The following is a 14475-nucleotide window of genomic DNA, read 5'->3' as shown; positions in this document are numbered from 1 at the left end:
GGATTGATGACTACTGACAAGGAGATATTCATAAAATCATGATTTATGTCAAGGAACAAACCTTATTAATCTGGTCAATAATGCCTTTATTTGCCATTATTTCAGCTTCGAAAGTTTGGTGTTTTTGGATCTTGCCTTGTAAATTCACCGGATCACGATAAGATTCATCAGTAGCTACTTGCATTTTATCATTAATCCAGCCATTAACCTAGAATTGAAGCACTTTAACAAATCATAGCAAAGCAACACAGACTCAGATATTTTAGTTCATCTAAAACATGAAATTCACCTCGAATATACTCTGTAAAAATATCTGTAATCTCTTGGAGTCTTGCAATTTCAGCGCCCGAACCTTGCAGGCTTGTCTCAGTTTATTTCGTCTGTCAATAACTTCCTGACATCTGCTATTTATTTCATCAGCGGCGTAATGATCTTGCGAAACAAGTTTCTTACAATTGGTTGCAAGCTTGTCGATCTTCTCCTCCTGAGCAATGATCGTTTTTTCAAAACTGCTGTGGTTCTTCACAAGATTATCAACGCTAGAGATGTTGTGCTACAAGAATGAATAGGCATTATCATTGCATAATTCTAAAATCTAACATAAGCCTTAGCTGGATCTTGTCTTTCTATACAAAAATACAATTTATCTATTGACAAATTTCACTTACTCCTAAATCTGCATTAGCAAGGAATGCTTCCTTTGTCGCAAGCCAAGCATGACACAGCTCTGCGTATTCTTTGTAGTTCTGCAGGTCATAACATTGGGTCAGTAAGATGTTACGATTATACCACGTACGATCCAATCGGCTCTGCACATCTTTCAGCTCGGAGAGTGTTTTTTGGATTACGTCTTTGCCCGGGTGGTTCATGTTAAGAAGATTCATACCATGATTTTTCACAGCAAGTACATGTTTTTGGCGACCATCGATTTCAGCCTGAAAACACAAACAGCTCAATTAATCACATACTAGTATTTCCAAGACTCACTATTCAAATGATCAACATAAGCAGATCTTACTTAAAAAGACAATATGCACACATACAACCACAGACCATTTTGATCATTCTTTAACTTACCTTTCGTTCTTGATGCATTTCAATAAGATTGACAGCTTCTTGAGTATCAGACGCAAGTTCACCAGACGTCATTCTCGTCATCATGTCATTAGACCAATTTATCTGAAGAATCCGATGAAAGATATGATACCGTATGTTTTCATATGCCTCATTACAAATGCGTCAATCAAAATTGGACAGCGCAGAAATGGTTGAAGTGATAAACCGTTTTGGCGTCGACATTTCTCAATTAAAATATCTAAGGAAAAATTTCTTACCAGTTCCTTAGCATCTGCTAAAAACTTTTGAAGCTGATATGACTCATCAAGTTTGGCCTTTCTATGAAAGAAGAATACAGACCAAAACTGTTAATCGAAACAAAAATCTTCAGATATGAATTAGACAAAAATATAGAAGGATTACCTCAAATCACATAGATTCTCGAGGTTCTCCCAGCAATCCAGGAGCTCTTGTTGTTTGTTGATGATCTGTTCTTTCATATCTGGATATTTCTTACTAAGTTTGCTAGCCAAAGATTCCAGTTTCTGTTATAGAGATACTTATTTTCATTCTTTAAAGTTCAATCAATCACACAGATTAAATTCAAACCGAATTAGTACACAGTGTATTATATGTTGCCTAAGAGTTTCCCATCATTTAAATCGCCTCAAAGATTAGTTTCAGATCAGAATTTACTAATAATCTGTACCTCGAGCTGATTCTGTAGAGCTGTCATGTCACGTGCGATATCTTCCTGTTTGCGCTGTAAAGCCTGTACGGTTGGCAAACTTTTGCCAACGTCTTCCGATGACAAAAGCAGTGCTTTTTCATTGATACGATCGGTAACATCATCAACGTCGCGGTTGAACTTGTGTATTTCCAATGCAGCGGCGAGTTTAGCTTTGTGGCCATCCAGCATACCATGTAATCCTTTCCATCTAGAGATAAGGAAAATCATTGGAATTTAAGTGCTTTTCTTGACTGAAACCCTCATGTAATATTGAAGTTTGTAAGAATCTAGGTCATTTACCTCTTGTTCATGCTATCTTTCTTCTCTTTTATGTCTTTTGTGTCCGATCGTCCTTGATTTATCAGTCGAGTTCCCAAATCATTGACAGCCTCAATTCTTGCTTCATCAACCAGAACACCCTAAACAAGAAAATCAATACCATAGAAATGAAGAAATACAATTTTTGTAATTGCTGTCAAATGAAATCTACCATACGTTCAATATTTGTGTTAGGTATATACGTTTTTCACAGTTAACTTACAGTTCCGACATCGTTTAATCTTTTCTGCAGCTCTAAACAATGTTCATAATCTCTGCCACAGTCACCAGCATGGATAATTGCTTCCTGGAAAATGGACAAAAGAACGCCTTAGAATAACACATACTTATACACAGCAAACATTCAATACAAGGTATCCTGACATTTACCTTTTCTCTAATCCAGCTTTCTACGGCTTCAACTTCCTCGTTGAATTTTAAGATATCTTTGGCCTCTTCAAGTAGTTTCGATCTATTTTCAGATGCTTTCAATAATTCATCCCAAAGCCGCGACAATTCATCAACGCGTTGTTTAACACTAGCAGATTCCGGGTGACCTTTTGAAATCAGTTGTTTGCCGAGCTGAAAGGGCAGTAAATGTATTCGATATGATGAGGGATGATGAAAATCTTAATCTTAATGCATTCCTCAGATTGAGGGCTGGACTGACCTGTTTAACGTGTTCAACTCGCTCAGCATTAGCTAATAATTCAGCCTCGAATGCCTGATGTTTTTGCAGTTTCTTCATTTTCTCTTGAATATTACTACCGACATCAGCAGCCGCTGCATTGATGATTTTTAATCTATCCTTCATCCATTTCTCCTCCTAGAAGAGATATATAATAAAGATAACATAGATTACATTCGAGTTCACATTCAACGCAATTCTAATTACATACCTGTTCAGCATCACGATTGAATTGCGTATACAACAAAGCATCCAATAATTTCTGGCGCCTTTCATCACTGAGACGTTTGATTTGCTTTCGACGGTCGATCACCTCTTCTAAACGTTTTCCAATATTCTTTTTGTCAAAGTTGTCCTCATCAATTAATTTTTTGGCCAAATCTTGTAATGCAATAACCTGAAATATTAGGTATGATATGTAGCTTATACACTGATGGCAATGCGACAATGTTCGAAAGATACTTCACAATTTCCCCATACCTTTTCCTCTTGAGAGGTGAGAAGTTTCTCAAAAGCTTCATGTTTCCTCAGTTGGCTTTCCACCTTATCGACTGTGTCGCCCAAGTCAGAATTTTTGAGACGAGCTTCTTGAGAAGCGCTTAAAGTGTCGAGTTGATTGGCATCTCGATAAAACTGCTGCTGCTTTTCGGTTTCAATCAGTTGATCATGCTTCTTCTTCCAGGCTTTACGAATCTTAATCTGTTCATCTTTCAGTTGATCAACTTTTTCTTGGATCTATGGAATAAAATTTTGATTTTGAATACAATGCTATTTAAAATTAAATGAGTATCTTTATCTCTCTCTAGAAAATTATGCTTGTCGGGAACCCCGCTAGTGACTTAATTCCCCACAGCACATCAATTCGCATGCCTCCGGTAATGTATCCACACTGGCTTAGGGTCAGAATGCGGGTAGTTAATTGTTTCCTCTCGCATGCAGAGCACTTTAATTGCCTAGTTGAAAATATTATTATCATTGATACATTAAACATGTTGATTCAGTTTTGTTGAGGGTAATCCTAGCCTGTCATAGAAGTACAACATTATTCTTTTCTAAGAATCAAGATTACTTCCCACCATGAATTCCCTGCAGCCAAACTTCATTTTTGAGATTGATTTGAAAACAAAGAACATATGATTGAAAAAAATTTGACCAAGCCCATTCCTACTTTCGTGTGATATGAAGATTAAGTGTTTTATACCTCTCCTGTGGCACTGTGGCCTTCAGCTATCATCGTCTCTCCCATATCAACCAGTTGAGTGAAGTCATCATCTCTAGCATCGATCTCTTTTTGCAGTTGGTCATGCTCTTTTTTCAGTAGATCAACGGACGACAAGTCTCGTACGACAACTTCACGGGCCATGTCCGCCTGTACAACTTTGGACCAGTCCATCAGATCTCGAACCTACCCGTACAACCAATTCATAAAGATAAAGAGGGATACAATACTATAAGATTTACACCCAGTATCTAATACTTGTAAATATGTGAAAATATACCGACCGACGCTAAGAATTTGAATAGGTTTCCAGCTTCATTTAATTCATCAGCTCTTTGAGTGGCTCGATGCTGAAGCGCCTGCCAGTTTTCAACAACGATTCCTTCTTGTTCCTGTATTTGTTCTGCGTTGCCACCAGGGTAAGCAGCTTGTAGCCTATTTGAGTCGTCCCGCAGCACATTTATCTAAGAAGAAAATGGAAATCAATAAGCGAAAAATTAAATCCCTGAAATTCTTTTCCCATCTTTGATTAACACACATAAAGTAACTAGGGGTCCAGGAACACCAGTTCAGATTTTGTTGAACAGCAATGGCCACGAGTCTGCCATCTTGATTTCAATCAGGCAAAATTTTTTGACTGCACATGCACCTACAGCAGCAATTACTGGTACGTATCAAAGATATCATAAATATCAAGACCATACAAAGTATATCAAAAACTTCCCAAGAAAACTAGGTTCTTTCTTCAGATGGATAGATTAATGAATCACAAGACAGGCGAACAATTGAATTCACTGAGGCTTAAAAGAAAATTCATGAACAGACTATAAAATGAAATTCAACAATACCTGTGCCTCTAATGCAACCAAGTCATTTTCAAATCCCTTGTGTTTCTTGGTATGATGGTCATTGCCGTGAATATCACGTCCACAGTCATCAGGAACGGCATCATATTTTTCCTAGAAAATTTATGATGAACAAAGCTTTAAACAAAAACTACCTTTTCATTGTCCAGGAGAAAAACTATTCTGTTATGCTCATTTCATTTACCTGAATTCGGGACAAAGTATCCTCAACATCTCTGTTGAAACGATGAATATCCCCAGCACCTTCTAATTTCTGATCCCGAGCCTCAATCTGTTCGAGGAGTTGATCCCATGCCATACTGAAATAGAGTATCATACCAATCTGCTTACTCAACAATCATGAAGAAATAGTCACGTTTTCTCACCGATATTTACGTACCCTAGTTCATTTTGGCGATCTTCAATTTCATCGGCATATGGACTGTTGTTTGCAATCAGTTTAGAAGCCAGTTGATCGCATTCTTGAATTCGCTCAGAACCAGTGTCGATACTCAATTTGAATTCATCGAATTTCTTTTGTAATTCCTATGAACAGCACAATTTACGAGACAAGGTCATAGATTTGAAAGACTACCGCATATCTGTACATCACTTCCAAATCAAACCCCTTGTTTCATTCCTGGCAGGTGTGTTGGGTTTGAAAGTGACACATAATTTAAATCACATCAAAATGAATTAAACCAATTAAATAAATAAGAGGGATATTTCCCTATTTTAATATCAAAAGAGAAGATTTCTGAAAACCTTCCTCCGGTAATTAAAACTAAAGTTTATTATATGTCCATAAAAAACATTTCGTAGATTTATATGTACTTACCAAAAGGTGTTCATAATCTTGTCCATAGTCTTCAGATTCTGCTATTTGCATATTTTCCTTTACCCAGTCCATGCATTCATCACTCTCTTGCACGTACGCGTGGAAATTCTTCGATTCTTTCAGATTTCGTTTACGAGCTGCCGCATCCTCTTGTAGCTTTTTCATTTTCTTTTCTAGTTGATTCTATCAATCAAATAAAAAATAATTGAGCATCTCAGCAAGTAATCCATATAGATCTTCTACATTTTTTTTTCGAAAATTGACTTTAAAATGTACCTGGCGTTTTGAGATAGTGGTTATGTCTGCATTGGGTAAGGTAGATAATGCACGAGCCTGATTCCCTAAATCATCGACAATACCGGCATAAGTGGCTAAATCACTCTCAAATGCCTGAAATTGACGCATATAACAATCAGATTAAATATTGCAGCACAAAATGATATGAGGGGTGGAAAGTAACTTCAAGCACATATCAATCAAGGGTATTCACGTGAGGATTCAAAAGCAGATGCTAACTTGCCTTATGTTTAGTTAATAAATTGTCGGCCGCGACTTCATCCTTGCCATAATCAGTTGCTTGCACCAATGGTTCTTTCTCAGTCATCCAGTTTTCAACCTCATTCGCTTTTGATAAATACTAAAACAGAAGGTGTTTCATCGATAAAACATAATGTCTCTTCAAACAAATTCTACTCAGCTTACGATCATAGTTTTACCTGTTGACATTTCAGCGAAGTGTTTAGGTTTCTATCTCTCTCTGCCGAAAGTTTCAGTAGATTATCCCATTCTTTGTCCAGTTCATCTAATTTCTCTTTAATCTCATCTTTGGCGAAATGGTTCTCCTTGCACAGTTTCTTGCCGTAGTCTACTACCTTGTCAATTTGAGGCTTGTGTCCTTGAAGTACTTGAGCAAATTTCTAAATAACCAATTAAAACCTTTGATTGACAGTAAGATATCAATGAAATGGCGGAGAAAAACATTTTTCCAATGAAAAATATCTTACTTGGTGTTTTTTATGGAGATTTTGGGCATCGATCAGGTTTTTTCCATAGTCAGTTGATGATGCTGCAGGTATTTGTTCTTTGATCCACTGTAGTTCTCCGTCGGTGTCAAACTTGAACTGTTGGAAATTACATGAATCTTGTAACTTTTTCTCTCGCTCTGCCAGAAGTGGTTTTAACTTGTTGTACCTGGAAATGTATTAAGTGTAGGCTTTTATCAGATTCTGACTTGGGTGCAGGTATTCCTCAATTTAAGCACAGATTTACAGAAAACAAACAGAATGAATTCCATAGTTGTCAGTGTGGTAAGACAAAATTTATGGAAGTTCAATGTTAATTGATTTAACTCCAGTATCAAGTTTGACCGACTATTGCGGAATTGGTTCCATGTTTTTTGTCATACTGTCTGCAGAATTTACATGTCTAGAAGTTCTTGGTTTTCTTTTTGAATACCGTCCGCATCAAAATGACCATCTTTAGCAAGCTGATCTCCCTGAGCCAACAAAGCACGAATGCGAGCTTCTTCTTTTTCGATATCACCTTCTAGGATCTAATAAGGATTCAAGAGAAATGACAACAGAAAAATTCACTATCGATTATCAAACTGGTGAATTTTGATTGATTACTTACACCATGTTTTTTCAGCAGTTCTTTTACACCCCGCAAATCATTTCCGACATCATCTGAAGCTAACAGCTTCATAATAGCATCGAGTTTATCTTTCGCTGCATCGACTCCTTTATTGTGACCGCGTTGTTTCATGGCTTGTTCCATTTTCACTGTTTTTTCTTTTGATTCCACTGTCAAACCTGCCCAGCGTTTGTTCAAATCTTCCAGAATATTTTCAACTTCTTCTGCGTTGTAATGATTCTCTTCAATGAGGCCATTACCAGTCTAACACACAAAAGAAATTAGTTACTTTAAAATTTCAAATTACATACAATTTTTCTTTGATTTTAGACAACGAATAGCTCACAGCATTTATTTCTTGTAGGCGTTTCTCATTAGCTTTCATTTCAGCAATAAAAGCATCGTGCTTCTGAGATTTATTTGGCAGGTTAGCCAGATCGCGATAAGACTGTTCCTGTGCCATCTCTTTCTTCTCATCAATCCATTGCGACAACTGAAATTTTCAGTTAAACGTTCTTTTACCTCCTAGAAACTATATTAGATAGATTGTGTAAAATGAATAGTCTCTAACTCACATCATCAGCGTCTGTTTTAAACTGTTGAAATGCAAGTGCAGCTTTCAACTGATCCATTCGGGCATCGCTTTTGGCTTTGACAGAATTGCACCTCTTAAGAACTTCTTTACGTCTTTTGTCGATGCTGAGAAATACAAATACAAAGAAATAATACACGGGTATGGTCATAAAAGTTTGCAAGTGACAATGTTGTAATATTCAGAAAAGCAAAAACAGGAACAATCCTGAATCTGCTTTTAGTACCCTTGAGGCGTGTAGTGTCTTCTTTTGGAATAACATAGACTTCGGTGTTTGGTTTAAAAACTTACTTGGCACTATCAGGGTGTTTCCTGTTAATAAGATCGTCAGCAGTTTTACTGAACGCATCGAAACGTTTATCTTGGGCTTTCAGCTTATTTTCGAATTCTTCATGGCGTTTCATTAATCGTTCGGCATTGTCTACGGATGTCTGTTGGTATGAAGATAAAAACAACATATTCACTGCCGTGAGCTATGTGTAATTTGCAGGTGAAATGTTGTGGTGTCAGTTCAATAAACTTACAAAATTATTCATCATTCAATTTCAGTGTGGGAGTTTTTATCACAAAGAAACATTGATAAGAGTTTTGATCTGACTACTGTTAAGGCATTTACGTCAGCAAAATCATGAATACCGAACAAAAATGTACTAAAAACCTACACCAAGCTCATCAAAATCGAGGAATGTGGCTTGACTGCTAATAATTGAATCAAGTTGGTCTGCCTCTTTGTAGAATAACTGGGCATCGAGATTTCGATCGAGATCATCCTTGCGATCATTCCAGGCTGAATCTATGAAATCTTTCTCCGCTTGTAGCTGTTTCAGTTTGTCTCCGACATCTTTTGCACTGGCAGGCGAATGTTTCATCACCTTTTCTCCCAGTGTCGCCAACTCTTCAAAGCTATGAAATGACACAGTTATAAATCAATAGGGAAGCAAAGCAAATCATGAAATAGACGAGGAATACAGTGAAAATCACATGATTCTTACATTGGCTCGTGAATGTCGATATCATTCTTGAGTTCCTCATGCTGTTTTTGGAGTTCTTCAGCGTGTGGAACATTTCGACCTAATTCTTTATTTTTGAGCTTGTCTTTAACAACATCAGCCCATGACATCTTCACGAATATAGAATAGAGAAACATGAATTGGATTTGAATTTAACTCTATATTAATGCACGTATAATTCTATCGATACGACATATTTCTTACCAGATCCTTCGCATCGTCGTCAAACTTATGTTTCTCCTCTGATTGTTCAAGCGCCTTTTTTCTCTTGTCAGCATTGTCCTAAAATCAATAGAAAAATTCATAATTCACCGTACATATATTCTATAAATCCTACTGTACATATCAGAAACATTGGTCAACACTCAAACTGATTACAATTGACTAATCATACTAACTTTAAGATCATTCCACAGATCTTGAAGCTCTTTCATACGGCTATCCACATAGTCAGCTTCTCCGGGGTATCCAGCTTTAACACTGAATTATATCGAAGAAAAGATCAATTATGATATTCACGTTAAAAACCAATAAGTATTTCATTTCAGAAAGTATTTCTTTTCAGAAACATCGATAGACTACTTACTCAGTTCCTATGTATTTCACTTGTTTCAGTTTTTCCTCAAGTGGATCCAACTCTCGTTCGAGGTTCTGAATGAAAGAAAAATTTCAATGAATCGCTATTTTTTGGATTACATCTTTTTAGAGAGATCACCGAGTACCGAGTTACACCGCTCACCTGATGTTTCCGTAGCAATGCTTGCACACCTTTGAGATCTCGGCCAAGATCATCGTTATCCAATGCATTCGCTTTTTCATTGATCCAATCTTTAACTTCGTCGCACGTATTTTGAAACAACTCAACACTAAACAGTTCCAAGGAATGTAAGTTAGTATTGTAAAAACACAAAGGTCATTTAACTGGCAAAAGATGAGAATTTATGTACGAACCTGGAAGCACCTTCCAGAGTCTTCTCTCTTTCCATCTTCTTACGCTGAAGTCTGTCCCATCTATCAAAATAATGTGCAAAAGCTGCTTTATGCAAGATACCAAGAAAGTTAATTCTTACCCGGTAATTTAATGAAGGATTTGTCTACGCACCAAGATACGATTTATTTCAACTTATAGCTAATGATAATAAATCACAGTATGGAAATCTATATTACCTGTCATTGATTTCTTTTCTTCGTTTCTCCACTTTCTTAGACTGACTGGATCCGCCCTGTACTATGTCATCCGCGAGCTTGTTAATCTTTCCAATTTCGTCACGATTTGCAGCAAGGTCAGTGAGGAAATTCTACAAAATGCATGCAAGATAAAATTCAGCACAACATACCACTTCTTAGATTTTGGATGAAAATCTATTGAATACTGGTCCATATAAGAATTACTATAAACATGTATGTTACTATTTTATGGCAGGCTTTTTTCTCAGTATCATGTTTTAGTTTTTTTTTAGATATTTTTGAAAAAAGAAGTGCAGAAATTTCTCCTTAGTTGATAGTTCCTGGCCTTATATAATCATTCAGGGATACACCACCATAACAAAGTGCAAAATATAGGCATAAAGCATGGATAAGGCAACCACCTCATTTTTCTATAGCAATGTGGTACTGATTCATGAATTTCATCTTAGAAAGAAATCAAACGTCAATTGACTAGGATTCTTTTAATGATTGATAGAAATTTTTTCAATACAGCAGGGACTCTTCTTTACAATGATGTATAGCCGGGATTAGGACATACACTGCAGGGATTCAACTTACGACAATTAACAGCTACACAAAATAAATGAGCAAATGATAAAAACATGAATTTTCACGACATATTTTCTTTTCATTGAAAAATCCTCTACTAATTATTCAGATATATTAATACTGAGTATGTAAATTGACCTATTTTTGAAAGAGTAAAATATCAAAGGTTGTTCGAAGTGAAAAGTGGGTTCAAACAACAATAAGCTGCTGTATGTCAATTATTGAATTTTCACATTTATTGCAACAAAAACACTACAGATGGACCTTTAGGATCGATAATGTGTCAAACTGTTTGAATTTTTAATTTCCAATACTCAACTTTGCTGTAACACCAGTAAACAAATATGCCTTAACAGGGGCTACTGTTTAATTGAGTACATAGAAATATTAAATTTCATCTTCGCATACATACCCTATATTTACGTTTCATTAATTCTGCATTCTGTGAGAGCGTTTCATTGCCTTCCAGCAATTTTTCCTGTTAATGAGAAAAATATTCATAGATTTAAAACATTTAAAAATTTCATGATTGAAAGAACATAAATCTCAGTCAAGAATCTTAGTTAAGATATCGGCGCATCTCTCATAATTCAAATTTCATATCTGGACTATGGAACTGATTATGGCAGAGATTATAAGCAGAGATTATAAGTCACTGTGTGTCCATGAACTTCAACTTACCTTTTCAATCATCCATGATTCGAATTCATCGCACTCCCGGTAGAAACGGAATAGTTTTACAGCATCTTCTAAGTTATTTCTTCGAGCCTAAAACAAAGGTTGGAAATTGCAAATGCCTATCTTTAAATCATGAAAAAACATTCTTAAATGAGTCAGGGAAGATAAACTTACTTCCGATAAATCACATAGCTTGGCATAGGAATCAGAAATAGCTTTCTGTCTTTGTTCAACGTTGTCCTTGTCGTAGTGCAAATTCTTTGATGATCGAACTATAAAGAGTTAAGTAAAATATACAGTTCACGCCAGAAATTTGATTCCCATCTTCAAACCGTAAACCAGTCTTAACTGACAGATTTCTATAAAATTCAATTAATTGTAATATAATCTGTATATAAAAACATATGACAGACATCAGATTCTGGCAGTACCTGATGGTGTGCGGCGGAGTTTCCGTTGTGATGCCTTTTCCTTTTTAGTCACTGTCTTCTTAACTTTAACCTTTTCTGGAACGAGCACTGGTTTTCTTACAACTCTCTGAGTAAGCTTTGGCTCAATTTCCTTGACATATTTTGCTGGCACGTATCCCTCCTGACCGTTGTCTTTCTTTATACTCCACCAGTCATTATTCGTTTTTTCCAACAAAGTCATCACCTGTTATATCCCATGAAAGACGATGAATACTAATTTGTATTCAAGAACTAATAATAAACTGAAGAATCATCATCAAAAAGAATAACATATCATAAAGCCTACCTCTCCTTGATTCACTTTAATGCCTTGACCACGGTACGGATAAAGCGCTTTAACTTGGGGTACTTTTTCATCAAGAATTACATCCCTCATCACTTCTTTATGTACAATTTGTTCTTCCTCCACTTGATAAGGAACATCGATCAGTTCTTCATCATCATCACCTCCTTTTTTCAATATTTCTGGACTAATCTGTAACAATAAATGTTGTAGAAAAATAGTACATCTAACTCAGTATGCATATCTCTATATATTTTGTCTCAGAAGTACGGTTCAATATGTCATATCAATTAAAATCATATTCTTCTCTCTCCAGATAGTAGGTATCTGAATTTCGAAAAATCAAAAACGTGAAAAGCAGATTGAGCATCCAGTAGGCATCAATACCTTGTGGTTTGCTTTTGTCATTATTCTAGCTAGTTCTTCTAATCTTTTGATATCATCCTCATAAGCATTGATCTCTTCACCAAGTCGATTTTGCCTTCTTAAAAGCGCCTGAAAGTATTTGAAATGAATGTCAACTTCACCACCATTTAAAAGATTCAAACAGTCTTCCCTAATATCATGAGACCTACCTCAGCAGAGGATTCATCCCGTCCCAAGTCGGGAGAACTAACAAGCGGCATCTTTTCCCTCATCCACGCCTCCGCCTCATCAGCATCAACATAATACTGAAAAACAAAGTGTGAGACATAATGCAAAAATTCACCACGATATCCACTAAACATATCTTCGATTCAGAAACAAAGGTGTAATAGTCTAAATTATAAGAATCCTACATTATGAATAACCAGTAAGTGAAAACATCAAGTTCTTTTCTGTTATCAGCTATTGCTGTGTAAAATAATCTTAAAACTTTACTGTTTACAAAGGCAAACTTCAGTTATCGGAGTTCATCGACTAATTGCGAAACTGAAGGAAACTGAATGTCAGCTAGTCAGAACTTAAGTCTGGAATAGCCCAGGATTTAGTAACTTGTGAAGACAACACTGAATGACAGAGTGAAGCTTACCTGATGGGCTTCGACCGCATCATTCAATCTTGTTCGTCGGCTGTCACACATTTCTCGCAATGTATCCCATTTCTCCTGTAAATCTTCGATGCGTTTGCGTATATCTTTACTATTTGGGTGTTTGCTTCGCACTAAATCGGCACCGTTGTTGCACACTTTCTCGCATACTGGCCACCTAGCATCGAGCTCAGCTTCTAATCCCTTTAAATGAAGTTTTGAGGTTAAGAACTATTTCTAAGAAGAAAGCACCACTTCACTGTAAAAAACAGTACCTCATGGTTCTTCAAAGCCTTCAGCACAGCATTCAGATCTTTTCCAGTAGGCTGTGAACGAACTATTTGCTGTTTCTCTGTGACCCAAGATTCTTCTTCCTCAGAGTCCTGCATAAACTGGTAGAACTTCTGCGACTCATCCAAATCCTTTTTACGAGTCGCGCACAAATTGTAAACGCTACAATCACAATATAAAGTAAATGTTTTCCATTTCATTCAGAAAAATTACACGCATTTCTTGTGAGTGACCTGTAACAAAACATCTGCATTAAAATTCGACCTACTTTTCGAAATCTTTATTCAAATCGGTTAATTTTTCACACAGAAGTTCGCTACTGGGGTGGTCATCGTCGACAAGTTCTTGAGCTTTCTTGTTCAGCTGGTGAACTCGTCTTCCCATGGCATTCACTTGAGCTTCAATCATTGCGTGCTTTTCGAGTAAGTCATCGACAGCCATTAGGTGTTTACCACAGTCATCTGACTGCAGTGGGCCCTAAACAAATATTCTTGATTATTTGTATAAGCTTACATATTTCATAAATATTTCATAAATAAAAATGCCAATGGTTCAAAACATGATTTTCTATGATTATGATCAATTCCACAAATGAAGACTAAAAGTATAAGAAATTGAAAACTTTATCTTTTCAATGTGTAAGATAGTTACCCTGACTTCCTTGATTTCAGCTTGAAGGCCTTCCAAATCTCTGAACATACCCATCAATTCACAGTAACCCAACAAGGTCTGTTTCTTTTTCTGTAGCCTTCCGATTAAGTCTTTCCATTTATCAGTAATCTCTTGTTCCCTATAAACGATGATAAAGACGAAGAATTATATTTCAAAACGATACATACTGTAGCAGAAAACAGACAAGCAAGTAAACATGCCTCTTCATAGTAACTGAATTAATAGTACGTTTGGATTTCACCTTAAAAGGCCAAACCTACCTAGCTTTGACATTTTCTTTGCCGTGGTAATTTCCATTCACCAATTCTTTAGCAATACTGGACAGCAGAATGAATCTATCTTTCTATAAAAAAATATATTATAACACATTTCATAATAATTAGAGG

At 36.3% G+C, this 14475-nt stretch overlaps 1 protein-coding gene across 3 annotated transcripts in view; it reads right to left on the bottom strand.

The window, feature by feature from the left end:
- LOC141904507 (spectrin beta chain-like) overlaps positions 1-14475 on the bottom strand; it is a 32144-nt gene that overhangs the window by 8053 nt on the left and 9616 nt on the right. For all 3 annotated transcript variants that reach the window (XM_074793101.1, XM_074793109.1, XM_074793116.1), the window contains exons 13-60: positions 14350-14432; positions 14069-14207; positions 13686-13894; positions 13402-13579; positions 13130-13330; positions 12693-12788; positions 12505-12612; positions 12121-12309; positions 11796-12018; positions 11539-11636; positions 11368-11454; positions 11099-11164; positions 10096-10226; positions 9880-9939; positions 9668-9794; positions 9515-9579; positions 9327-9408; positions 9133-9210; positions 8911-9038; positions 8581-8821; positions 8210-8349; positions 7902-8025; positions 7673-7819; positions 7327-7590; positions 7116-7246; positions 6699-6885; positions 6411-6611; positions 6215-6331; positions 5971-6084; positions 5695-5877; positions 5257-5402; positions 5062-5176; positions 4860-4970; positions 4296-4475; positions 3994-4197; positions 3273-3527; positions 3004-3189; positions 2775-2930; positions 2495-2686; positions 2328-2411; positions 2087-2205; positions 1766-1994; positions 1480-1601; positions 1335-1395; positions 1078-1179; positions 669-935; positions 290-553; positions 62-208 (exon numbers count right to left, since the gene is read on the bottom strand). In XM_074793101.1, coding sequence (XP_074649202.1) covers positions 62-208; positions 290-553; positions 669-935; positions 1078-1179; positions 1335-1395; positions 1480-1601; positions 1766-1994; positions 2087-2205; positions 2328-2411; positions 2495-2686; positions 2775-2930; positions 3004-3189; positions 3273-3527; positions 3994-4197; positions 4296-4475; positions 4860-4970; positions 5062-5176; positions 5257-5402; positions 5695-5877; positions 5971-6084; positions 6215-6331; positions 6411-6611; positions 6699-6885; positions 7116-7246; positions 7327-7590; positions 7673-7819; positions 7902-8025; positions 8210-8349; positions 8581-8821; positions 8911-9038; positions 9133-9210; positions 9327-9408; positions 9515-9579; positions 9668-9794; positions 9880-9939; positions 10096-10226; positions 11099-11164; positions 11368-11454; positions 11539-11636; positions 11796-12018; positions 12121-12309; positions 12505-12612; positions 12693-12788; positions 13130-13330; positions 13402-13579; positions 13686-13894; positions 14069-14207; positions 14350-14432 — 7137 coding nt within the window. The remainder of the gene's footprint in view (positions 1-61; positions 209-289; positions 554-668; positions 936-1077; positions 1180-1334; positions 1396-1479; positions 1602-1765; positions 1995-2086; positions 2206-2327; positions 2412-2494; positions 2687-2774; positions 2931-3003; positions 3190-3272; positions 3528-3993; positions 4198-4295; positions 4476-4859; positions 4971-5061; positions 5177-5256; positions 5403-5694; positions 5878-5970; positions 6085-6214; positions 6332-6410; positions 6612-6698; positions 6886-7115; positions 7247-7326; positions 7591-7672; positions 7820-7901; positions 8026-8209; positions 8350-8580; positions 8822-8910; positions 9039-9132; positions 9211-9326; positions 9409-9514; positions 9580-9667; positions 9795-9879; positions 9940-10095; positions 10227-11098; positions 11165-11367; positions 11455-11538; positions 11637-11795; positions 12019-12120; positions 12310-12504; positions 12613-12692; positions 12789-13129; positions 13331-13401; positions 13580-13685; positions 13895-14068; positions 14208-14349; positions 14433-14475) is intronic.

The sequence above is a fragment of the Tubulanus polymorphus genome, chromosome 1 (genome assembly GCF_964204645.1).
Source record: "Tubulanus polymorphus chromosome 1, tnTubPoly1.2, whole genome shotgun sequence".
NCBI lineage: Eukaryota > Metazoa > Nemertea > Palaeonemertea > Tubulaniformes > Tubulanidae > Tubulanus > Tubulanus polymorphus.
This window is presented reverse-complemented; position numbering and strand designations above follow the sequence as displayed.